This window comes from Mastigoproctus giganteus, chromosome 9 (genome assembly GCF_048544385.1).
Source record: "Mastigoproctus giganteus isolate SK-2022 chromosome 9, ASM4854438v1, whole genome shotgun sequence".
NCBI lineage: Eukaryota > Metazoa > Arthropoda > Arachnida > Uropygi > Thelyphonidae > Mastigoproctus > Mastigoproctus giganteus.
The window spans coordinates 162,967,431-162,994,092 of NC_143583.1; the positions used below are offsets into that span (position 1 = coordinate 162,967,431).

At 35.6% G+C, this 26,662-nt stretch overlaps 1 protein-coding gene across 1 annotated transcript in view; it reads right to left on the reverse strand.

Annotated features, from left to right (window-relative positions):
• The window catches only part of Surf1 (surfeit locus protein 1), a 115,263-nt gene that overhangs the window by 51,456 nt on the left and 37,145 nt on the right, over positions 1-26,662 (reverse strand). The window contains exon 4 of the mRNA XM_090381071.1: positions 23,048-23,236. Coding sequence (XP_090237197.1) covers positions 23,048-23,236 — 189 coding nt within the window. The remainder of the gene's footprint in view (positions 1-23,047; positions 23,237-26,662) is intronic.

The following is a 26,662-nucleotide window of genomic DNA, read 5'->3' on the forward strand; positions in this document are numbered from 1 at the left end:
AGCTACCATCACAGATAAGGAGAGGGATTTTGTTTTCAAAGGGAGAGATTATAATGTCTTAGACACTATAATTTCCCCCCACCCTTTCGGTTCCTTTAAATGGGACTAGGTAGTAATTTAAACACAAATGTTAGATGGGAGAAATTTAAGGAAGTTATTCTAGAAGGCACTAAGTTTTTTATACCAAAAAAAAAAAGTATACTTCAAGGTATAAAATGGATGACAAAAGAACTGACCTCAGTTCTTTTGCCATTCATCTCAAGAAGGATGCATGGGATGATTATAAATGATCAGTGGACCATGAATCTTAAAGTAAATATAAATTAGTAATAAAGTTACTCAGGGAATTAGGCATGCTAAGGCAGATAATGAGAAGCTATTAGCTAAGAGTGTAAACAACAGTAGTAAGGAGTTCTCTGTAGGGCTTACAAAACTAAGATCCCGGGATCCTGGTAATTTTTTCCCAGTATTCAAATATCGATATTGATACAAAAATACCAGTTTCTCAGTACTAATTTAAAAAAATAATTGTTTATGATTTAATCATATAAAGGTGATTTTATAATCACCAACCAAAAATGATAAATATTTAAAAAAGTATACTGCAGCAGAATTTGGCAAATAAATTATCATGCAATTAGATTCCAATGCTCATTGGAACAGTTTATTGTCCATGCTTGAAAGCTTTAATTGATTTAGATTCAAGCATTTATTTTTGTGAGGCTGAATTTAATTTATTATCTGCAGCTATATCTACATTAATTCCTATAAAGTTAGTAGATGCACTATGCCACAAAGAAGCAAATCTTTTAACTGCAGATGCTAACATAAAATTTATGATTAAACTCTTGGCAATCAAAATTCTGAAATAGCTAAAGAATTGGATACAGCATTGAAACTCCATACTTCACAGAGGTGTACACATTTATCACAGGTTCTTCAGTATTTGCAAAGTGGGACACAATACAACTGAAAATTATCTAGTATTAGTAATGGCCATATATGGTGTAAGAAGGCCTAAAGCTTGGCGCCTCCGTAGCCAGGTGGGCATGAGCAGCAGTGTGTAGAACACGCTTCTTGATTAGACCGGGGTTCGAGACCGCGACCACCAAATATGGAGGATGTGGAAAGGTCAGGGAATGACCACTGCATATCCCCGGAGCAATATGGCCTTAATTGCTAATGCTCCTAAAAATCAAATAACAAACAAAACAACAACAAACAGCCTAAGGCTTATGCTGCACCAGCAAAAAAAATAAATAAAAAAAAAAAAATAATAATAATAAAATTAAATAAAATAAATAATTAATAAAAAAGAAAGAAAATCAAACAGACAACCTATGCATTTGCCTCCTCCTGTAAGTAACTATCCAGCTGACCTTTGAATTTCCTCAAACTGTCAGCCTTAACCACCGATGTAGGTTAACTTATTCCAGTAATTTATAACTTGCTGGTTAAAATAAAACTTCCTGCAATCCAGTCTAAACTTCCCCACCTCATAACTTTAATTTATGGCTCCTAGTTCTAGAATCATTTATAACTGTGAAAATTTCCATGCTCATTCACTTTACTTTTTCTGGTCAGAGACTTAATACCTCAATCAAGACTCCTCTAAGGTGCCTAGTTTCCAAGCTGTGAAACCCACATATTCAAAGTATTTCCTCATATGGTCTCCTTTTTCCAATCTCATCAGGTGAGTTACCACTCCTTTGGACCCTTTCAAGAAGCTTGATGTCTTTTTTTTTTTTTTTTTAGGTGTGGTCTCCATACTTGAACACAGTATTCCAAGTGTGGTGTAACAATAGCCTTATACAATGGGATTATGACGTCCTTATCTTTACTAGCAAATGTTCAATAAATCATCGATAAGCCACCATGGACCTTCCTTGCAACCTGTCCACAATGCTCGGAGAACTATAGGTCTGACTGTATCGTAACTCCCTTTCACTACTCACTTTAGTTCAACTCCACCAAATGTAAAAGTTATTTTGGGATTGCTCTTCCCCAGGTGTAAGACCTTGCATTTTTCTGAATTAAATCAAAGCTGCAAGTTTTCTGACCATCCCTGAAGTCTATCTAGGTCACTCTGAAGAAGCTCTGCTTGGCAGTGATCATTAACTACTAATCTACCGATCTTTACATCATCTGCATATTTAGCATAATGCCCTCTATCCCTTCATCGATGTCATTTAAGAAAATCAAAAACACTGGTCCCAATCTGAGGAATAACCATTTATCTTATCCCTCTGCCTGATGCCATCCTGCTATCAATCTAAGGATTTTCCCTGTGATTCCAACCTGTTCCAGCTTATAAAGTAACCACTCATGTGGAACTGAGTCATATGCTTTGCTGAAATCTAAATACACAATGTCGAAATTATTCCCAGCTCACAAGTTACTCTGTCAAAATAGCTAACCAGATTTGTTAAACATGATTTTCCCTTTACAAAACCATGCTGTGTATCCTTCAGAATTCTATTTCTATCTAAATGATCTTGAATTTCACCCTTGATCATTGCCTCCACGATTTTCCCTACTACTGAAGTTAGACTGGCTGGTTGGTAATTTCCCACTTCACTCTTGAACTACCTTTATGTATTGACAATGCATTGGCAGTTTTCCAATACAATGGAATCTCTCCAAGCCCAGTGATGCTTTCATTATTAGCCTTAATGGTTCAATACCCACTTGTTGCCTCCCTTAAGATTATAGGGTATATGTCATCAACCCCAGGAGCCTTACTCGCCTGTAGGTGCGCAAGGTTTTTTCATTAAATAATCATGTGAAATTTCAATATCATTAATTACATATTTTTCCACTTCAATCCCATATGTGATCATTGACATAAAGGGTTTTTCTTCTGTAAATATGGATGCAAAGTAACTGTTGAGTTCATCTGCAGCATAAGTTGTGGTATCTAATACTATCCCACGCAATTACATATGGGACTGATCTGATTTGTTCTTCTCTTCTTTACATTTATATATGTGAAGAAATCCTTATCTGCACTCTTTGCTTTCTTCTTTATTTCTTATCCCCACTCTTTGCTTTCTTCTTTATTTTTTATCCCCACTCTTTGCTTTCTTCTTTATTTCTTATACCCACTCTTTGCTCTCTCTCAGACTCAGTCAAGATACTATAGTGAAAATTATACTTCGCTTAATAAAACGTATTTCTCCTTCAGAAAATGACGAACAGAATTCAACCTTGGAAGTTCAAAATGGAACAGAACATCAGAATTCCGCAAATTCTTTCCAATATAAGAAATTGCTTGACTCTAATGAGATTTTAAAAGATAAACTTGAGTCAGCAATTAATGAAATACTTTTAACTATTCCTCAAAGCCTAGAAAGTTCTAAGTCTAGAAAATATGGACTGAGAGCATTTACGACTATCTCATACATCATCCAGCATAGAACCGAAAGGGCGTTTTCTGCCACTAATCAAATATGTACCAAAATTGATCCAGTTTAAAAGATAACTCTATTGATTGCTTATGTTTCTTAAGAGCTCACTTTATTCGGACTGGTAGTATGGATGCTTAAACATAACTAAACTTTGTAGTATCAAAATGTATTTTTGATGTGTAAACATATTTGGCAGCATCTATTAAATTTCGGACAGTAGTACAATCAATTTGTCACAATTTTGCGATGCAAAAATGATGTCATTTCTGCTTCAAAACAAAGAAAAATGGAGTCGGGAGACGCAATCGTGCAAAGGATCATGGGAGGTGATCCTGGATGTGCTTAGAGCTGGCATAAACCAGCTGGTGAAAGAAAACGTTTATGATTCAGGGCATACCACTTAGGTGGTTTTGGGCTAACCCATGGCAGAAACCATTTGGTAACCAGAGAAATGGATATCTTGAGGGCAGTGATCTTGGATGTGTTCAGAGCTGGTTTATGCCAGCTCTGAGCACATCCAAGATCACTACATTACATGTGCTTCAGCCTTACCAGTTGAAGCACTTGTAATGTAGGCATTACAGTACCCATCTGTATTACTGAAGTGGTTGTATAGTTCCACCAAGAGGCGAATCATAAACGTTTTTCTGCAAGCAGCTGGGCCGGTCAAGAATATTTGAATCGGTTTGCAATTGGGAGATAACAGACTCCAAATTACATGTATGAGTAGAATCTTTTGTTTGTCATTGACCATTCTCATTGAGTTGCAGAAGTCCTCTTTGGTCATCAAGTTTTCGCCTTTCTTTGCAACTGATTTGAATTGGCTAAGCGTGGTGAGCTTTAGATCCTCATTCATCTCGCTGTTTGCGTGATTGTAAAAGTTTCGAAAGGGTTTTTATTCTCACAGTCACTTTACAAGGCTATGCAGGTCATTACTGCATGTTTCATCAGGGTCACCGTTTTTGTCTTGACATCGTCTTACATATTTCAAACGTTTTGCGAATGTCTAAGTCCGATTCATACAATTTAAGATCTAGTATGAGCTCTTCATTGTTGTCGTAGATCTTGACATATTTCATCTCTGACAGTATCTCTGTTTCCTCATTGCAAAATGGAATGTGCAGCATTACCATCTCGCGCTTGTAAAGTGAGGTCCTGAGCTAAGTCATAGATTCGATAGCGTATTATGCGTGGATACTGTCGTTTCTTGCAGATCTTGTTGACTGCATGTGTAATTTGTGACAAAGCATGAAGAGTAACATGATCCAACATGATAATATGATTGTAACAATACAAATACTCATATTGTTGCTATCATACTATTCAACAAATGGCTACAATGAAATGGGTAATTAGGCTATTGGCCTAACCTCTTCCAAACATTGAATCGCTAGAGTAAGCAGCAGGCGTGTGTATCCTATTTATCACTAACATTGATTCAGTAAAGTAAGTAGCGGGAGTGAGCATAAATTGCATCATTCATGATTTCAGTTCTAGCTGTTCAAAATTTAGTGTTGTTGTCAAAGATGTTTTATACATAAAATACCTTTCGTGCATACAGGGTACACTTGCGATTTTTTTGTTTTTAGATTAACTGCGTTTTTAATATTTTTTTTTTCAGAATATTTATTATTATAATAAAAGTTTTAAATAAACGTGAATTCAAGTAATTACAGTACTTGTTTTTTTCATACTTTATTGCAACTAATTATCATCAAAATTTATGGAGAAAAATGTTTGTCTTTTGAATAGTGGTATCCCGGTTTCATAAATTAAAAATACTGGTATTAAGATTTTGACCGGTATTGTAAGCCCTAATTCTCTGATCATGTTAGCAGTAAAAGGAAAGGAATCAACCATACTGATCCACTTGATATCTGCTGTAATAGTACTGATAATCCTGAGCTGGCTGATGGTAAGCTGAATAAATATTTTGCATCCACATTTACGTGTAAGGAAGTTTTTAAAGTTGAAGATACCAGTAATCTAGTTAATATAATTGGGAGTTAAATGATTTTCTGATAACTCAGAAGGAACCAGAAGTGAAGTTATTTCAATTAAAAGTGAGCATGGCAGAGCAGCTGGATAAATTTATCTAATTATATTGAAGGAAGCAGCAAAAGATATAAGTAAACTATTTGTTATAATGAGAGCATCCTTGGATTCAGGTGAGGTAGCTATAGATTGAGATGTGCAAACATGTTCATTATTGTGAAATAAACAACTACAGACCTTTTAGTTTTACTTCAACACCAGGGAAGATTATGGAATCTTTAGAAAAGTATGCAACACAAATTATCTGGACATGTTCAGAATTATAAGTCATAGCATGGCTGGTTTAAAGACAGATCATGTCTGTCTAATCTAGCTATTGTGAGGTTGTCAGTAAAGAACTGGACAGAAGGAATAACTTTGGCATGATTTACTTAAATTTCAGTACAGCTTTTGATACAGTCCCATATGCACGATTTTTGCATACGCTGAATCAATGTACCATTAAGCAAGTTACTACCAGTGATAGTTATAAATGTTATTGCTCTTCATGGATTGTGAGTCCCACAGGATTTTGTTATTGGCCTCTTATTGTTTCTAATATTCATTTGATAATGAGATAATAATATTTCAAGTTTAATGTTTAAGTTTCCTGATAATATGAAGGTGGGCAGAGTACAATACTTCAGCAAGACTTAGATAAAAAAACAGAAAGAAACTGAACTAAACTGTCAGAGGAAATGGTTTCACAGCTCCAAACTCACTCACAGTTTACTCCCAATGGTGGATAGTGTCACTGATGGTAGAGTTGGTTTTCGATGTGATTACTATTATTCTGGACCAGAAATTGCATTCGATGCACAGCGTGCTTGACTGCAGAATGCAACATCTCTGGAGTAATGTTCCGTACATGCTGCATTACATTGTCCTTTAAGACAGCCAGGTTAGGGACAGACACTTCCTCAATAGGCAATGGCCTTGAGGTGACCCCACAGCCAAAAATTACATGGTGTAAGGTCAGGCGAACATGATGGCCATGCAATGGGAAACAAATGACTAATGATTCTTTCTGCAGTAAACTGATGCTGGAGAAGCTGCTGTACTGGTCGTGCGATATGAGGAGGAGCCCCATCTTGCATAAAAATTGTCTCATCCAGGCCTGCTCAGCATGTGATGATATCCTTGTGCTGTAACGGAAAAGGTGGCTGCTCCTGCTGGGTGCAATTCCTTGAAAAAGTATGGACCTAGGATGAAATTTGAAGTCACACCACACCAGACGGTGATTTTCGGCGAGTGCAATGGGATTTGCTGAATAGCATGCGATGCTTCTGAAGCCCATATTTGGTAGTTTTGAGTGTTGACAGTCCCATCGAGATAAAAATGGGCCTCATCTCCCCAAAGAACGTTCCATGGGCAGACACCATCCACTTCCATTCCGGCCAAAAATGTTAGAGCAAATGCCATTCATTTTTCAGGATCTTTGCAGCTGCTGCTAGCAACTGATCTTGTATGGATAATAGTGGATTAGTTTCTGAAGAATTTTCCACACAGTGGAATATGGAACATCCAATTGCCTCGTTGCTCCCCGTGCACTGCTACTAGTTCCAGCAGCTGTATCCATGGATCAGTCGATGCAATTTCCTCTGCTACCTGAGGTGAAACAGGCTTCCTTCCTCTTCTAGGCGTAACAGCAAAGGACCCAGTTTCCTCAAATTTGTTAATCATCCTTTTAACTGCCACAGCTGATAAAGGATCTTAACGTAAGTTCTTACAGCATCTAAATTCATGCAGAGCAGCTGCTGCTGCATTGCATTCATTAACGTAGAAGAACTTCACAACTAATGCGCAATCAGGCAGAGTGAGACGCATTGCTAACAGTAAACTTACAGAATGCGCTTGCGATGTTTGTGTTGTGCCTTTATAGCTCTCTGCTGCTGGGAAAATTTAACTCAGATTTATGCAAATTTTCTACTCTCTTAGATGTCTTATTTTTTAGTTTGGATTTAAAACTTTAGTGCGATTCAGTTTCTTTCTGTTTTTTTTGCAAAGAGCACAAATAAAAATTTGTAATTTCATTAAGGTCTGTGTTAGTTATTTATTTTTTGGTACTTTGTCATGTCTTTCCTTTTGAACAGCACCATATTATTCCCTATCGGCAGATTTTGGAACTAAATTTTTTTTTTTCACGGGATCCTTCTCTCCATGCCTTGAATAGTTTACTTACTAATTTTGGTGGCATTCCGCTTATTACTTAGAGCTACAGAGAGCTCTGAATAGAGATACTTTAATTAAGGCCACCCTGTATATTTATAAAATATAGGTGCGAATACATCATAGTGAACTCATAATGAAATACTACATTAGTAGTGTAAAGGCATTGATTCAATTGTATCTCATATTGTGACTACCTCGAATAAGTAACGCTTTACTAATAGAGAAGACTATTGTTACTTATTCTCAGTGGGCATCACCACCCAGATGGAACCATTTCAAGGTTTGTTGGCCTATTCTCGGTGGGTGGGCAGGTACCCTGGTGTTCGAGGTAGTGCAATACATGGTAACTCATTGTGAAGGTAGTCACAACATGAGATACAATTGAATTGATGCCTTTACGCTATATAGTTTTTTATTATGAGTTCGCTATGGTGTGAATACACCATTGCGAATATATTATTTTATAGTGTATTTTAAACTCAATCTATTATGCCTTGAGCATTTATATTTTATTTAAGTATTATCTTGCACACCTTCACATCATCATACCATGATGATGCAATAATCATCATCATACCATGATTTTTATCATTAACCACCCTGTTAACCTTTGTATCATCTGCAAACTTTGACACTACATTTGATATGACTTCATCAATATCACTAATAAATACTGAAAACAAAAAAGTTTAAGCACTGAACCCTGAGGAACTCCCTAATAACCATAGTACAAGAAGAGTGGTACTCATTAATAACCATTCTCTAGCTTCTGCCAAAATAAAATAATTATAAACTCTTCTGACTTAGTGGTCATGCCAGAGTATAAACAAGATTTTTTTTTTAAAATCACAAAATCATTTAGCTCCCAGTTATAAGTTAGTATATTTCTGGCATTTCCATCACTAAATAGCCAATTATTAGTAATAGCTATTGATTTTCTGAAAATTAGTTACTGTACATCTGTGCAGGTGAAAGTTTGTGTATGTTTGGTAAGTAGTTATAAATAAATATTTTATGCTGATTTTAGTGTGGTGATCCAACTTCTCTCCAAGCAAAAAATTGGCTCCAGATTATTAAATGTGGTGATTTAAGATTTCTGCTAAATAACTTTAAACTAGACATTGGGAAACTGGTGTCACTTCATCAAGCCCTCCATAGCATTAAGAATTTATTGAACAGTGAAGTAAACCATGGTTTACTTCACTGTTCAATAAATTCTAAATGTGGTATCGAAGACTCTTGCTAAATAACTGTCAGACTTGAAAAACTGGTATCATTGGATCAAATTCATCAATTTTATTAAATTAATTAAAATAAAAAAGTTTTAATTGGATTTTGAATAAATGTGCAATTAATTGTTACCATTTTGAATTTAATTGTATTGTGTTATTTTTCTTACCACTAGTAAGAAACCACTAGTCTGAATAATGCTTTTTACAGGCGACAATAGGGATGAGTTTATGGAACCAAGGGAGCAGGGGCTGAAAAAGTTTGGGAACCACTGGTTTAGACCTAAATAGATGACAGAAGCTGGTGGTAGAGAATAAAAATGCATGAGATGATTATAATGTAGCAGAGGACAGAGAAAAACCTACAGTTAGTAAAAACTAGTCAGTCAAGTCATTAAGCATGTTAGGTAAGCCAAGGCAGATTATGAGAAGTAAATAAGAATGCAAAGAAAGATAGCAAAGAATCTTTTCTTATGTTGCCTCTACACAGAAAGAGATAAATCACATTGGCTCACTAGATATGAATGGCATAACTTGATGATCTAGTTCAGGTTGTAACAAGCTTTTGCTCTACATTCACATGAGAATTTTTTAGAGATGGAATACTAGAAGTATATCAAGTTATAACAGTGCTTTCTTTCCCCATACACACTACTTGGATTCCCTCCATTCACTAAGTGGCAAAGTAGAGGCAATGGGATTATATGTTAGCTGATCTGGATGCCTCTCAGAGAGTTACTAAAGGGTTTAGTGTGGTGAATTATCTAGTGGACAGCCTGCAAAAACTGTTTTAAAGATATACCCTGAAAACATAAGGCATGCTGGATGTTGGCACAATGCCTAACAGAAAAGGTATTTTCCTCATCAGCCAAAATAAATTTCTGAAGAAAAAATATACTGATTAGTGAAGAAATCTCTGATTTATATTTTTATAATCTAATACTTACTATTTATAATTTTCCAAAACCTAAATTTGTTTTACTTGAGTAACCCTATACATAACTATGGAAACTTATAAATGGAAAAATAAAACAGTATATGCATTAATCAGGGTGTAGATAATAGTGCTGTAAATCGTTTTTGACGACCTACTCAAAGAAAACAACATGCTCAGTATTAATTGAAGGATTAGTTAGTTAGTTATTTGGTTTTTAGGAGCATTAGCAACTAAGGCCATATTGCTCCGGGAAATGCGGTGGTCATTCCCTGACTTTTCCGCATCCTCCGTATTTGATGGGGACGGGCTCGAACCCCGGTCTAATCAAGAAGCGTGTGCTACGCACTGCTGCGCCTTCCCACCTGGCTATGGAGGCGCTGTATTAATTGAAGGGAAATAGTATATTTTTCCCTCAGCAATTTACACATACTTGAGGCAATAATTACTGCTTTTCATTTTTAACTTTGAGTAGTGCATTTGAGGAAAACAAATTTTTTTTGGATTAATACCAACTGCATTGCATGGGGTTTTACATAATGTGGAGCATGGGGTGACTGCTCAATTCCCTGTCTTTTGTACTGACTCTGGTCAATACTTAATATCAGAAAATTTTCAACCCAAAGATTTATTCCTCTAACTTCATGCAAAGAATAATGTAACTGCAATATACAGGATTTTAGGACTAACTTTCTGCCTGCAATCTCTGAGTCAGTGGCCACCAACTTCAATCATATAAACTTTTTATTAATTTATTAAATAATAAGGCTACTAAAGAGGAGCAAGAAACACTACCTTAAACATATGACACTCACTTAAAATTATAATTGTAAATTGTAAATTAAAAAGTTGCAATACAGCAAAGTGTGTTATCTCTATAATTTGTGCATACCTTCAATATTAATATGCCCTTAGTGAATTTATTTACATTGATTCTTGCTAACAGGATGCATTCATTGAATTAAACAGAAAAGGTTGAAAAGGCTTGTTTTTATAGTCACCACTCTGTCTGTGTAATTTTAGAAGTATTTTAAATGAAGAGTTTAAACCCAAGTTTTACTATCAAATTTAATTTTTCTGAAACATTCTAGAAGGTGGCAATAACCTTGATCCAGTATTTTCAATTTACTAAAATTTTAAAGACAAATTGCTAGAAAGCATGTAAATAGCTCAGGATCCAAACAAAAATTCTCTGAAAGAGATCCCTAACATCAGCAGCCTTCACAAGATAACAATTCACATTAAATCACCTGCTCCATGGAGCAGGTGAATGAACAATCCAACAGCATAGAGGAAAACAGAAAAAAAAAAAAAGGTAATTTTGAAATGGAGAGAACACAACATGGTATCCTCTCAGCTACAAAAGAAAGAATGGCCAGTCATAACCTGATAATAACAGAAATTCAAGCAGCCAAAATAGGTAACAGCCAATTAACCATAACTAAAAAAAAGCACCCTGTCATGAAGTAGTAGTAGTAGTAGTGGCATGTGATACAAGAAAGCAAGCGTATGAGCTTATGCAGCATCAGCCAAAAAAAAAAAAAAAAATTACAAAACAATCCCCTCTAGACATTTGTCAAATAGTAACCTATCAACTTCCACAACAGATGGAAGTTTGTTCCAGCAATTAACTACCCACTAGCTAAAGGCAAATTTCAGCACATCTATTCTACATCTGTCCTTCCTCAATTTCAATTTATGCCCCCTTAGGGGGCATAAATTGAAATTGAGCAAGTGGAAGAATCATAGTTTAAATCGTAATTTGAACAAGTGGAAGAATCCCATCAGAATTCAGCGTGCTCAACCCATTCAAGTAAGATTTCATAATACTTTATATCTCACATTTATTATGGTATATTAATTAATTTTATGTTACTTTTTAAAGATATTTCATTTATTAATTGTTTTATATTTATTTTTATGCATTACTTTTTATATTATTTTGTAAATTTATTATTCTACTTTTTATTTAATTTTATTCTATTTTAAATAAGTTGTCTTTTATTTGATTTAATTTTATTTTTGTATTAGTTATCAGACTTTCATTAGTTATTCATTTCCATCACATCCCCTGTAAAACCAAAATATAGTAACAATACATAACTAACTTTTGGGATTAACCTAATTCCCAGATTATCTAAATTGCTACTGGACATTATTTTAATCTCCACCCAGTTCAATCCCTTGTGAATTTCCAGCACAGAGTATACACTCTATGCTCTTTTGCAAATTATACAAAGTTAAATAACTATTTATGGATGGAAGGCTTATATCCTAATTAAATGACTTTACACAAAAAGGTGCACTCTGATTTCTATCTAATTAAGACAGAGGTTCCCTCACTTTGGGAATAACGTAATGATATATTCTTAATATATCATTACGTTAATGATATCTTAATATATTTCTAGCAATACAAATCTGATTTTAAATCTGCACAATAAGAGTGATAAAAGTATACCTTAAAAGCTAAAAAAAAAGGAAGTGGGGGAATGGTAGTCAAGATTCGTGAAAAGTCTGAATTACAGAATATAACTATATACAAATATTTTCGAGTTGTATTTCCTAAAAGCATGCTAATTTATTCATAATCAAGTATGATATTTTAATGCAGTGATATTAGGATGCAATTATGATGAAAAGAAAAATTAATTCTTTAATAAAATTATTATATTCAAAATAAAATGGTATGCAAAAGGTTTGAATCAAACAGAACACAAATATTATGATTATTAAACAATAAATTTTAATGTGTTAAATGTTAATAACTACAAATTTCATATGTAGGCAATTACTTCCCAATTATATATTCTCTTCTGAACAGATTCAGAAATTTCAATCAAGTAGAAGTCCTACTGTATTGCTATTTTTTCATGATATCATTCTTCATTTCTCTCAGTGTAAAAATTATTTTTTGAATTCCTCCACAGAATTAGTAAATTTAATAAAAATACTGAGTCTGCTTCTGTCTTCATTTAATTTAACCTTTTCTTCTCTTTCACATCCTGCTTCAACTACAGATTTCCCTTTGAAATATTGTTGCTGTTTCTACTGTGTTACACAGTCATCTTCTTTTAGCCACATTCTTACATTACCCTAAATTAATGTCCTTTTCACCACTATTATGCAACTCATTTTGAAACTTTCACCTTCAGTTCCATCTAAAGCAATAAAAACATCTCGTGTTATAGCTTTTTTCAAGCATTTACTATTACTCGGCTTTACTTCATTAAACATGCAGCTCAATAAATTTTAATACTGTTCATTGCCTTTTCTCCTCTTGTATCCCACTCACTGTCAGAATAATTATTAACAACCCCCCCCCCTATAATCTTCAAATGTTTCCTTCAATACAAACATATAACTGCATATGACTCCCTGTTCCATGATACAAAAACTGTATCATTACATTCTTGCTTAGGAAAACTCACTGTTCAGCATAAATAAAATAGAGAAGTTCTGAAAATGCCCAAGTAAAAAAAGAAAGATGACCAGAGAGGTTAAGAGAAAAGAAACAAGTTAGTCTATTTATGCAGTGCATTACATTTCAGACACATTAGAATAGAAAATAGTAATAATTTGTAATTTATAACAAAAAAAAAAAAAAAAAAGCTTACATTTGCCACATTGCCCATTCATTCCTTCAATTAGCTGTTGTTGTTGTGATTTGGTTTTTAGGAGCATTAGCAACTAAGGCCATATTGCTCCGGGGATATGCGATGGTCATTTCCTGACCTTTCCGCATCCTCCGTATTTGGTGGTCACGGGCTCGAACCCCGGTCTAATCAAGAAGCGTGTGCTACGCACTGCTGCTCCTGTCCACCTGGCTATGGAGGCGCCGCTTCAATTAGCACATGGATATACGATATATGGATGGTCTATGTGATATATATATATATATATATATGAAAAAAATTATAAATAATTGCCAGATTTCTATTATTCCTTTTGTAATGAATTTGGAAGGGTTGACAAATCCTTGTAGGAAGGTCCAGATATAAAATTTCATGAAGACCCATCAATAGGGAGTCAAGTTATTACATGAGGATGGTGAAAAAAAAAAGATATCATAGCCAGATTTCTATTGGTCTGATTTTGATGAAATTTGGGATGGCTTGACAAATCTTTCCAAAGGAGTGACATATAAAATTTCATGAAAGTCCATACACTCAAAGTAGTAGTAGTAGTAGTAGTAGTAGTGGTGGCACATGATGCAAGAAAGCAAGTGTAGGAGCTTATGCAGCATCAGCCAAAAAAAAAAAAAAAAAAAAACGGGGAACATCCTTTGTAAAAAGGATAGGTGGAACAGGACCAGGGTATGTCTGACAGGGGCAAAGGTTGATGACGTTGTAGAGCGAATATCATCTTTTAAGGGCACAAAAGGTGATATAGTTGTACACGTTGGCACTAATGATATTAAGAGTAGGAGACCGGCGGAATTACTCAACAAGTACAGGTCATGTTGAAAAAAAGCCGTGAAATAGGGTTGAATTTGAAAGTGTCTGCAATTCTGGTGGGTGGATGGAAGGACAAAGAAATAATTATAAAATTTCTATTAGTCTGATTTTAATGAAATTTAGGATAGCTCTACATTTTTTTTTTAAAAAAGCCCAAACATAAAATTTGATGAAGATCCATCCACTGGGAGTCAATTTGTTACATGCAGATGGATGGACATGGTGAAGACAATAAGTGCTTGATGCATATATGAGGGGAGATTGAATGTTTCTAGCCTCTCATAGAAGGAAAGTTGTGCAAATCCATTTATTTTTCAACACAGTTGCCTTAAGTCGACATGCTTTCTGGCATGATCATTCCCTAACTTGCTTTCGTAACCCGCTCAAATAAAATTCAGAAGATTTTGACTCAACTAGTTGTGGATTGCATCCATCATAGCATTGTCACTGTCAAATTTCTATCCTTTCAAGTCCTTTTGGGGATTTGGAAATAGAAAATAGTCTGATGGAAAGAAATCAGTCAAGTAGGGTAGATGCTATAATAGGTCAAACCCATGGTCACGCAGTGTTGACAGTCATAAATACTGTGTGTGCAAGTTGGAGCACTCTCTTGATACAAGATGACTGCTTTGCTAATTTACTGTGCCTCTCGAGCTTTAATTCCTCATGGAAATGTCATATGTTAGAATAGTACTTGGCATTTATTGTGGCACCTCATTCAAGGAAATCAACTATGTTCACTCCTCCTGTATCCCAGAAGATGGATGCCATGATTTTCTTTGCAAACTGCTATACTCAAAACTTTTTAGGAGGGGGAAGAAGAGGGGTGACATACTGCCTCCAAAACTCAGCTTCATTATCTTCAAAATGCTGCACAATCTGATAAAACCTCACTCTTTCCTGCTTCTGATCTGCATTCAGTTTAGGGACCCACCTCGACGAAACCTTCTTCATTCCTAAAACATTCCCCACATATCGTAAACTCACTCATGGGAGATGCTAATGTTGTCTGAACATGCTTCAATATTATTCTGCAGTCTTGCATGATCAGGTCATGAATGGCCTACATTTCAGGTGTTGCCATGGTAACACGCCTCCTACTTCAGGGCACAATTTCAACACTGTCTCATCTGTGCTTCAATTCTGCAACCCAGTTTTTGACCATGGCACACGAAGGACAAGATTCCCCTAATGTTTGCTGCATGTCCTCATGAATTTCTTTCAGCAACATTCCCTTTAAATGAAGGTACTCAATGACCGCATGGAGCATGATTCTCTCAACAGTTACCATCTTCATTCACCTTCCACACTTCAATGCTCTCTATAAAGGAGAAGAATATAGTTACAGACATGAAATTCGGTGAACACGCAACAAACATCACAGCACAGATTGGCAATACTGTCTTTCAGCCATTAAAAACCTTTATGATCTATACTAGGCTAAAACCCTTTCACCCCCCCCCCCCCAGGTATACTAATGAATCTAAAAAGCATGGGATAGTTAAGCCTTTTATTATGTATTATGAATATATAATAAAACCACTGATGGGATAAGACAGGCAAAAGCTGAGTATGAGAAATCACTAGCAAAGAGAGTTAAATATAGAAAGAGTAAATCTCTGAGAAGAGTATACAAAAGTGTATACAGAAAAAAAAGCGACTGAAGTTGAGTGAGTCTAATGAGACCATCATTAAACTCAAGGATGATCCTCCTGGACTGGAGAAGTGCTAACATCTCCCCAACTCATAATGTAAGATGTGACAGGCAACTATAGACTAGTGAGTTTGATTTCAGTGGCATGGAAGCTGTGGTGAAGGATACAATATAAGACCATCTCAATAGGAACAGTGTCCATAATGAATCACACAGGTTTGTGAAGGGGAAACTTTGCCAAAGTAGTCTAGTTAATTATTATGATGAAGTCATAAAACAAAGAAACAACTTTGACATTATTTAGAAAAGTTTGACTTTAGAAAAGTTTTTAATAAAATTCCCCATGAAAGGCTATTATATAAACTGAGAAAATCTGAATTAATGGCCAGATCCTTCATTCAATCAAGGGGAAGAGAAAGGGAGGGCAGAAAGTCCTCCTTTCTCTTCCTCTTCCTCTTAGGAGATAGAAAGTTTCCTATAAATTAATATATCTTGAGTTGGATCAGTGTAGCAAGTGTAGTCCCTCAGGGATGATTAGTGTTGGGGCCAATTATGCTTGTTATCTTCCTTAATGATATTAACGAGGGAATACATGGGAAGTGTCAAAATTTTTTTGATGATTTAACAGAAATGGTCTGAAAAATGCATCTGAAGCTTAATGCTTCTAAATATAAGGTTTTGCAATTAGGGAACAGAAATCCAGGAATTACCTACATGCTAGGAGGGAAAGAGTTAAAAGTGGTTGAAGACAAAAAAAGATTCAGGGGTTAAAGATTCAGTCAAACATGAAATTTTCTGTGTAATATAAACAGGTGGCCAGGAAAGGTACATGGTGTCTGTCTATAATACACAGAATCTTCACAAGTAGGATGTTATTGTTCCTTTACATAAGATGATAGTGAGACTGCATTTAGAATACTGTGTTTATGTCTGGAGGTCCCACTTGAAGAAAAACAAAGATTCTAGAAAAGGCTGAAAGAAGGCATTGATGAGGGGTGCATATCCATATGAAAAGAACAGATCAGAATGTGTGGACCACAAATTTTAGCAATTAAACATTTAGAAGGGTCCTGATTGAGGTATATAAGGCCCGGAAGGGAATCAGCTAAATGAACGAGGGAGGGAATGCATAATATATTTTAAATGGTAGGAGAAACAAGAACAAGGGGGTATACAAAATTTTGGGGCATAACAGAAGGCTGGGTCTCATGAAGTTTACTTTTGGCAGCACGTTGTAAATCAGTAGAACAAACTACCTGCCACTGTTGTCGAGGCACAGTTTAGAAAAGTTAAAAGCAGAATTGGATAGAAACATTTTGTAGTGTGGCAGTTAAAAATGATAAAGTTTTTTTTATTTCATTTATTTTATTTTTTGGCAGCTGCAGGAAAAAATCCTGCTTCCTTGCATCATATAATTAAGACTGCTTGAAGAAAATAGAAGTCTGTTTTCTTTCAAAAAATTCTGCAAGGAACTGAAATGGTCTTTTTTTTTTCACAAAGCACAGAAATTATAAAACACTACTCATTATGACAACAGGTATAAAACAAGACATGAGTTGGTGCACTATGGCCATATTTGCCGATGCGCCTAAGAAATCTCTAAATCAATCAATCAATCAAGACATAAGTTTATGAATAGGTGCATATAAGATAATGAACTTTTTTCCCTTTATTCAAACATTAGCAACTAAACAAATTAGCAAAATTAACACTGGTAGGCATGCAGTACTCAAGGTGTGGCCTGACCATTGCCTTATACAAGGGAATAATCACCTCCTCATCCCTGCTTGCAAAATTCGTGTATATCATTGGCAAAACCCCATGACCTGGTCTGGCAGTCTGTCTGCACTGCTCAGAAAACTTCATATCTGACTGCACAATTACCCCCAGGTCTCTTTCATTTTCCACTACCCTGAGTGTAACACCACCCTGTTGGTATATTACTCTGGGGTTACTGCTACCCATATGCAGTACTTTTCATTTGTCAATGTTAAACTTCAATTGCCACTTCTCAGCCCATCTGCCCAACTTTTCCAGATCCTGTTGCAGCAGCATACTGTCAGTACTGTTATTAACAACCTTGCAAACCTTTGTATCATCTGCAAACTTTGACATTAAGCTTGATATACCTTCATCAATATCATTGATAAATATACAAAACAATGGGCCCAACACTGAACCCCGATGGACACCACTAATAACATTAGTCCATGAAGAGCTGTGTCCACTGATTACCACTCTCTGTCTTCTCCCACTGTATATATCCTTTTATTCATTGTAGCAACTTGCCCTTAATGCCATAATGCTCCAATATGTACAGTAGTCTTCCATGTGCAATAGTATCAAAAGCTTTCCTGAAATCCAAATATATGATATCAAAATTATTTTTTGCATCCGGCTCCTTTGTGACGAAATCATAGTATCCAATCAAATTGGTCAGACAACACTTCCCCTTAACAAACCCATGCTGTGTCTGAATTATTACTGCAGTCTTGTCTAGATGATCCTGCAATGCTTCTTTAACCAGTGACTCCATTATTTTTCCTGGGACAGAAGTCAAACTAACAGGCCTGTAATTACTCGTGTCATGCTTTGATCCCCTTTTGTGAATCGGAAACACATTTGCACATCCCAGTCAGTGGGGACTTCCCCTGAGTCCAAGGATGCTCTCATAATTATGGCTAAGGGTTTGCTTACTTCCTTTGCCACCTCCTTTAATATAACTGGATAGATCCCGTCTATTCCCGGTGCCTTTCTTATGTTAAATTTCAACAATTTCTCCTCCAATTTTCTCTCAATTATTACAAAATCATTTAACTACCTGTTAGTTTAATAAACGTCTGGCACTCCCCTCCTTGAATAACTCATTTAGTTTGGCAGCTATCTGAGAATGATCATCTACAGTCAAACCATTGATTCATCCCCTTCCTTTTATAGTTTATTTATATAAACTATAAAAGGAAGGGGATGAATAAGTAAAGAAATCTTTGCATCCTTTGCCAAAGATTTCTCGTAATCTGCCTTCGCTTGCCTAACCTCTTTTGTGACTTGATTACAGACTAACTTATATCTACCATAGGCTTCTGTGTCACCTGATAATTTATATGCATACCATTAATTTTTCTTCTCTGCCATCTGTCGCATTAGTTCATGTGACATCCATTTAGGCCTAAACCCTGAACAATATTTCTTAATCGGTATGAAAAGCCTAGTAGCTTCCATGATTACTTCCCATTTAGAATTTGCTGTTGGTAACATCATCAGTTGGTCCCACTGTATAGAATTTAAAAAAAATCTCTTGAAAATCACTGTAGTCACCTTTATGAAAGCAAAAATCCTTCCTTTAACCCCTGATGGTAGTTGTACCTTTAAGTAAATCCCACATCAGCACACTGTGATCACTGTCACCTAGTGGTTCCTTTATCTGTAAATTCTTAATGCATGAATAATCACTGCTGATAATCAGATCAAAGGTGTTACTCTCTCTGGTTGCCCCTCTAACATGCTGCTGTAAAAAATAATTATCCAATAAATCCACAAAAGCCTTGCTAGTGTGCAGGTGACCAACCTCCCAAGTTCCAGTCAATATCTGGAAAGTTAAAATCCCCCATTACAAGACATTCTGATTTACTGGCCCACTCTATTTTTCTATATAATTGTTCATTGTTACTCATCAGAGCCATTAGGCCTATAGCAAACTCCTACCCTCATTTTCTTTCCCAGTGCTTATGTTACACCAAACTGACTCAGCATTGCACTGTCCACCCACATCGACTGGATGCACTTCCTTAGATTTTATGTGCTTCTTAACTAACAGCATAACCTTTCCCCAATTTCCTATCCTGTCTGTCCTTTCTGTACACATTGTACTCCCCAAATTTCAATTCTGCATTCCTAATATCTGTATGACAGCACATCTCTCATATACCAACTCTGCCTTTGATGTCTTGACCAGCACTTCAAATTTATTTACTATACTCCTAGCATTGGTGTAAATGCAAGTATACATGCACCTGTTCTTACTCTTTGTTACTCTAACACAGCCCATGTATTTACTTGTTTCATGACCCCCAGCAACTTGTGCTCCAGGTTGCTGTTCATTCTAATTGAAGCAGTGCAAGAATCATTTCCACCTCTACCTACAGTTACTGTTAATCCCCCCAAGCTAGCAGTTTTCCCACCCACCTAACTTGCCTTGATAGTATCAGCTATAGAGGCAATCATCCTTATTTGCATAATTATATGCTGTCAAAAATACTTATGCAGAATAGGAAATTATCCAGAATATTTGGGTAAATATAGCACAGCAGGTGCAATATTAATGTAAAATGATAGTAAATTTTCTGGTTTAAATTTCAATTGAAGAAAATCTGAATCTGGAAATTCAATTAGTTCTAACTGCATGTTTTATTCCATTTGGTCTGGTGATACTAAGAAGAAATCAGAAAACACAGCTACACTGAATCTGTCCATGAATGCTGAAAATTTCAGTGAAAATCTTTGTAGCAAAAAATGGTATATCACACGGGGGGGGGGGGACAGGGAGAGGGACAAGCCTCCCAAATGCCCCTGACATTCCCACATGAAATTAACAACAGAGGCCCAAAATTGAATTTTATACTGGAAGCTCACAAGAGTTTTCTATACCACTGTAAGTATTTTTTTTTCTTGCAGAAACATTCAATTTCTTCCAGAGACTCAGGAATCATGCCAGCATTTTCATCTAAAATGGTATACTTGGTATAATGTGTATGGTGTATTACATATACAACCGGAAGCTTTTTCGCTCTTGTCTTACCATACTGCTGGCATTATTTTATTTTAACTCTTATTCTTATTTATATGTGTATTACATATACCATATAGCTTTTTTTTTGAAATGAAAGGTAAGAAATATTTAAAACTATGCACTTTATAATTTTATTCTTTATTCCGACACTATACTGCAGGGGTGCACAAATGTTTTTTGGCACTGAGCCGAGTAGAAAGTTACCATGTTTGCTGCAGGCCATTAGTACTGGTGGGAAGAGAGTTATAATAAAAGTTAGGAAAAAATCACTTTTAAAAAATTCACTTCAAAACTAATGACAACTTCTCAAAACAGTATGTGAAAGATGACTGGATCCCATATATGAGCCATTCGTATTTTACTTTGAGGGCCCCTGTTCAAGTAAATGTTTGAACAGGGGCCCTCTTGATTTTATAAAATTTATGCTTGCGTTAATATTTTCATTTTTCGGTAAAACCCAAGGCCTTTTCCACACAGATTCTGCTGATTTATAATATAGTATATTTTTATCAATGGTTTTCCACAAAAAAGTGCAAGGAACCCAAACACCTTCTCACAGTTCTTTAAAACACCATTCACCCTACCAATTAAAAAAAAAAAAATAATAATAATAATAAACAGGAAATTTTATTATTATTATTAATTTAATATTAATAATAATAGGAAAATTTCATTTTAAAAATAAGTTTTTGTTATATTTTTTAAAATTAACATAGGGCTGGGTAAACCTGTTTAAATGGCAAGCTTGGCCCACAAGCCAGGGTTTATATACTCTTGTTATTTTGGATAATAAGAACAAATAATATTTTTTAGTAACAACAGTTTTATTATCGAAAATATTAAAAATTATTTCTCAACTACCTCACTCTGACACAAAGAGAGCAAAAGCAAAGCCAAGACCAAAACTCTATGAAAAACCAACAAGATGATGATGCAGACTGAAACTGAACACTACACTTTTAGGAACACTAAAATTCACAGTGATGTCTATTATATTTAAATTAAATTTTTTTTTTTGTTTTTGATGTACAAAATTCACAATGCTTGCCCACTAGTGGTTCTAGTGAACCTCGAAAATAATAAATGTCACACAAATAAATCTAAATTTCATAATAAGCAATAAAACATACAGGGTGTTTCAGTTAAACGTTTCAGAACTTCTAAGAGGGGTAGGGTACATCCTGACAACTCGAAATCATATAGCAATGTGGGGTCGGAAATGCTTTCCTGAAGCGGTGTTGTACACAGAAGCACCATAAAGAAAAGAGACCGTAAGTGAGAAATCGTTTTAATAATACATGAAAAGAAGCAAAAGGTACATGGATTAAAGTAAGTGTTCGAAGTTTCTTCCACGGGCTACAATGCACGCCTCACATCTCCGACGCATGGACATCCGAACATTCTGGAATACTCCAGGCGAATTTCGAATTTCTTCGGCAGCTACTGCGATTCTTGCAACCAGCTCCTCAGCATTGTCAACAGGGGTGTCATAAACTAGCGATTTCATATGACCGTGAAAATTCCTTCACAAGGGAAGGAATTTTCAACACGCATAACGACCATATCTGGGCGGTCGAGAACCCGCATGCAATACGACATCGTGCAGCACAGATTCGATTTTCGGTCAATGTATGGGCCGGTATTATGGGAGATCACCTCATCGGACCTTACCTGTTACCGTGTCGTCTAACCGGACCTATCTACTTGATCTTTCTGCAGCAAGTATTGCCACAACTTTTGAGAGATGAACAGATTTCTGCATCGACGCAACAGACAACGTGGTTCCAACACGATGGAGCCCCTGCCCATTATAGCGGAGATGTTCATAACTACCTGGATGTCACATTTGGTCAACAGTGGATCGGACGTGGTGGTCCCGTGGGTTGGCCTGCTCGGTCACCCGACCTATCATGTCTTCATTTTTATTTCTGGGGTCATATGAAATCGCTAGTTTATGACACCCCTGTTGACAATGCTGAGGAACTGGTTGCAAGAATCGCAGTAGCTGCCAAAGAAATTCGAAATTCGCCTGGAGTATTCCAGAATGTTCGGATGTCCATGCGTCGGAGATGTGAGGCGTGCATTGTAGCCCGTGGAAGAAACTTCGAACACTTACTTTAATCCATGTACCTTTTGCTTCTTTTCATGTATTATTAAAACGATTTCTCACTTACGGTCTCTTTTCTTTATGGTGCTTCTGTTTACAACACCGCTTCAGGAAAGCATTTCCGACCCCACATTGCTATATGATTTCGAGTTGTCAGGATGTACTCTACCCCTCTTAGAAGTTCTGAAACGTTTAACTGAAACACCCTGTATATATATATAGTTAAAAAGTGACTTTCATCAGATCAGATAAGTAAACACTTACTCTCTATCTGAAAGAATGAAGGGTGTGATTACAAGACTTCCACTCTGGCTTGAAGATATCAAACCACCACCATCACTACTACTTTCTGACTTCTTTATGGAACGGGGAGTGATATAGATTTCATTGGAGTGATCAAATCTTCCTACAACTTGCACTCTGCGATATTCTAAATTATTTATTTCATCAACCCTATAGATAAAACATCAGACTATTAGTGTTCCACATGTATTATTATTATTATTATAGTAAAGATTTAGAAATACATTATATGAATTATGCTTAACTATCTAAGCTACAGATATAAGTATTACAAAAGTGAATGATGTCTGATGCTTGCCATTTTATTTCAGAAGATGAAATACTACTATGAAGCCTGTTTTAGAACTTACATGTCCCTCATTGGATGGTATGTAGTCTATAATGTTAATTCTCTGAAAAATAGTAGTAAAGAAGGCATACAACCATTGCATTAACTAGATATGTTGAATCATACTAGCTAGGACAAGAAAGTTGTCCAACTTTTCATTTTGAAGGTCAAAATAGCATTAGCTATTTTATAATTTCATTATCTCTGAATAATACTCCATCTTTCAAATAACTGGCAGATGATGCCTTTTGGTGATTCGTTTGAAAATAATGAAATGTCTTAACATGGTTAAGATTGAGTTTGTCAACTTTACACATTAAGATAATTACATTAACTACACAGTTTAAAAATTACTTCTAAAACTAAGAACAAAGGAGGCAAAAGGTAACAAGGAGTATAATTGAACGTGAAGATACAAAAAAAAAAAAAAAAAAAAAAAAAAAAAAACACCATTTCACTCCTATAACAATGATATGGATCCTAATTTTTGTTACAAATACAGTATATAATAATCTTAATCATTGCCACAACAGGGAAGGAGGGGACTGTAAGGGTGCATGTGCACCTTCCAAACAGAAAGAAAGGTACATAAAAAAATTTGCTATTAGATTATCAGAGAATACCAGTGTTAACTGAGTTTATAAATATAATTTTAAACATACAGGCAGGAAGTAGCTACAACCAACAACTGATCATTGCGCATATTGGGTTTTCTATTTTAATTTCTGTCCATTCCAACATAATATTACCTCAACTCCCCTCCAACATTAAATCTCATTATAGGAGTGTAAGATAATTAGCACTGCTACTTAACTATGCTGTTATGCCCACAGTAACTGCTATCTTTCATATTTAGATTTAGTTATATGTCAAATATACTCTTATGTTAACTTTAACATTTTTTAGTTTATTTTTTGGAATGTGAGCATTGGTAACATTGCATTTATTTTTAAGTGCACTGTGAGATATATAAAAACTCACAGGGAGGGGTTACTTGTCGCTTTCTTGGATTTATAGTCTAACCATATCTATTTCTTTTTCCCCCCTTTTTTCCACTGGGGTTATAACTTATTTTCACAAAGTAAGGCACTGCTCTAGTTGAAGTGTCAGAGTTTCATCCATTGGTACTGTATACTCTCAAGGAGAAATCACTACCATGGACAGTAAAGTATAATATTAATCAGTTGATCAGCACTCAGAGTGCTATCTAAATATTATAAACTTAACAACACATTACTTTCATTTTATCATGGCATTTCAAATACAGGCAGCACTTGAGTTTTGGACACTCAACATTTAGAGAACTTGTTCTTTCAAACATTATATACAGGAACTCCCCGACTTATGTAAAGGTTGCTTTTCACGGAACGCTACGTAAGTTGGAATTTCCCCCATGCTTGTGCAGCAGTCACAACTGTGCTCGCTGAATTTATTGAATCAAAAAATAAATGTTCGACAAATGTGTAAATAGAATTATTTATTGTATTTATTCAATTTTTTATCTCATGCGCTGGAAAAATTAGAAGAGAGTGCAATTTAAAAAAAATTTCAAAATTATAAAATTACAAAAAAAAGAGAGGAGACAGGCATAACGTCAGTAAGTTTTACCGCTCGAGCATCTTTGCCGAATCGACGTGTTCAGCTGATAAGTACACCGCTCCAGAGGTTGAGGGCTGTGGAGATTTAGAAGGGCGCTTAACCTTACAAAAGAACATATTAATGGATGACTGGACGGTGGCTTTTTTCTTTTTATCGTAGATTTCTTTGTAGCAAACAAGCATATCATTCACCCCTCTGTTAACTTTTAAGAATCGTTTGCTGTCAGGATCCACCTTCCCAAACCCCGCCATTACCGATGCAATTTCATGAAATGCCATTGCCATCTCTCTGGTGATGAACCATCTCGGCTCCTCATTTGGTTCATCTTGAACTTTGTCAGCATTTTCTTCTTTTGCTATCACTGCCTGCAAGTTAATAAGTTCTTTGTTAGATAATTCCTTCTCTTCTTCCTCTATTAACTCCTCCACGTCTTTGATATCAATCTCCAACTGAAGTAGCTTTGCAGCCTTTACAATCTTATTGGTAACCTCTTCACATGATTCATCTTTTTCAAATCCTTTGAAGCCTTTTATGTGCCGTGGGCATATTTTCTCCCATGTGCCATTTAAACAACTTTTAGTAATTTCCACCCAGGACTTATTAATGTTTAAGATGGCGTGGTAAATATCGTAAGATTTCTAAAAGTCGCTTAACATAAAATTTTTCTCATCGTCTACTGCAGACAATGCCTGAGCAAACATTGTGCATAAACAGTATGCTTTTAAATTCGAAATAACACCCTGATCCATAGATTGGATGAGTGAAGTCGTGTTTGGCAGTAGAAATATGACTCTCACATTCAAATTGAAATCATCTAGATGCGTAGGATGTCCAGAAGCATTATCTAATAGAAGCAAAATCTTGAAAAGAACGTCATTGTCTTTACAATATTTTTCAACCTCAGGAATGAAGCAGCATTTGAACCAATCCTCAAAGGGAGATATTGTTAGCGATGGTTTTAATCTGTAATCTCCTGCTGCATTAGTCCCAAACAAAAGCGTGGCCCATTTCTTTTGGAGCCGTGGAACCTGGCATTGTCTTTTCCTCTTTGGCAATGTATATTTGATCCAGCATTTTTTTTCCAATACAGAGCAGTCTCGTCACCATTAAAAATTTGCTGCGTTCAATAGCCGCTTTCATCAATAATTTTTTCCAACACATCACAAAATTTCTCTGCAGCTGCAGAATCAGCACCAGCGACTTCACCACATATTTTAACATTGTGGAAACCAGCGTGATGCTTGAACCTATTAAACCACCCGTTGCCTGCCACAAACTTGAGTTGGGGTTATGACCTTTTAGAGAGATAAACAGCTTAGTAATATAGCAAAATTTTCTACTTCCAAGGACTTGCAACAAATTACAAAAAAAAAAAAAAAAAAAAAAAACAATGTATTATTGGGTTCACATTACGATATTTTCATGATACCTCCATTTATTCCTACTACAAAATATGTTTCCAAGATTTTCTTAAGTTTGCACAAGTTGGCAAAAACTTACTTAAAGTCAAATTTCCGTAAGTCGGGGAGTTCCTGTATTGACATTGTTAAACCAACTTTCAGATAAGGTCCTTGGTATTTTGGACAGCACCAAACTGATGAACAAACTTTGTGATCATTGCATGTCACTCACTAATAGTTTTGGCAATG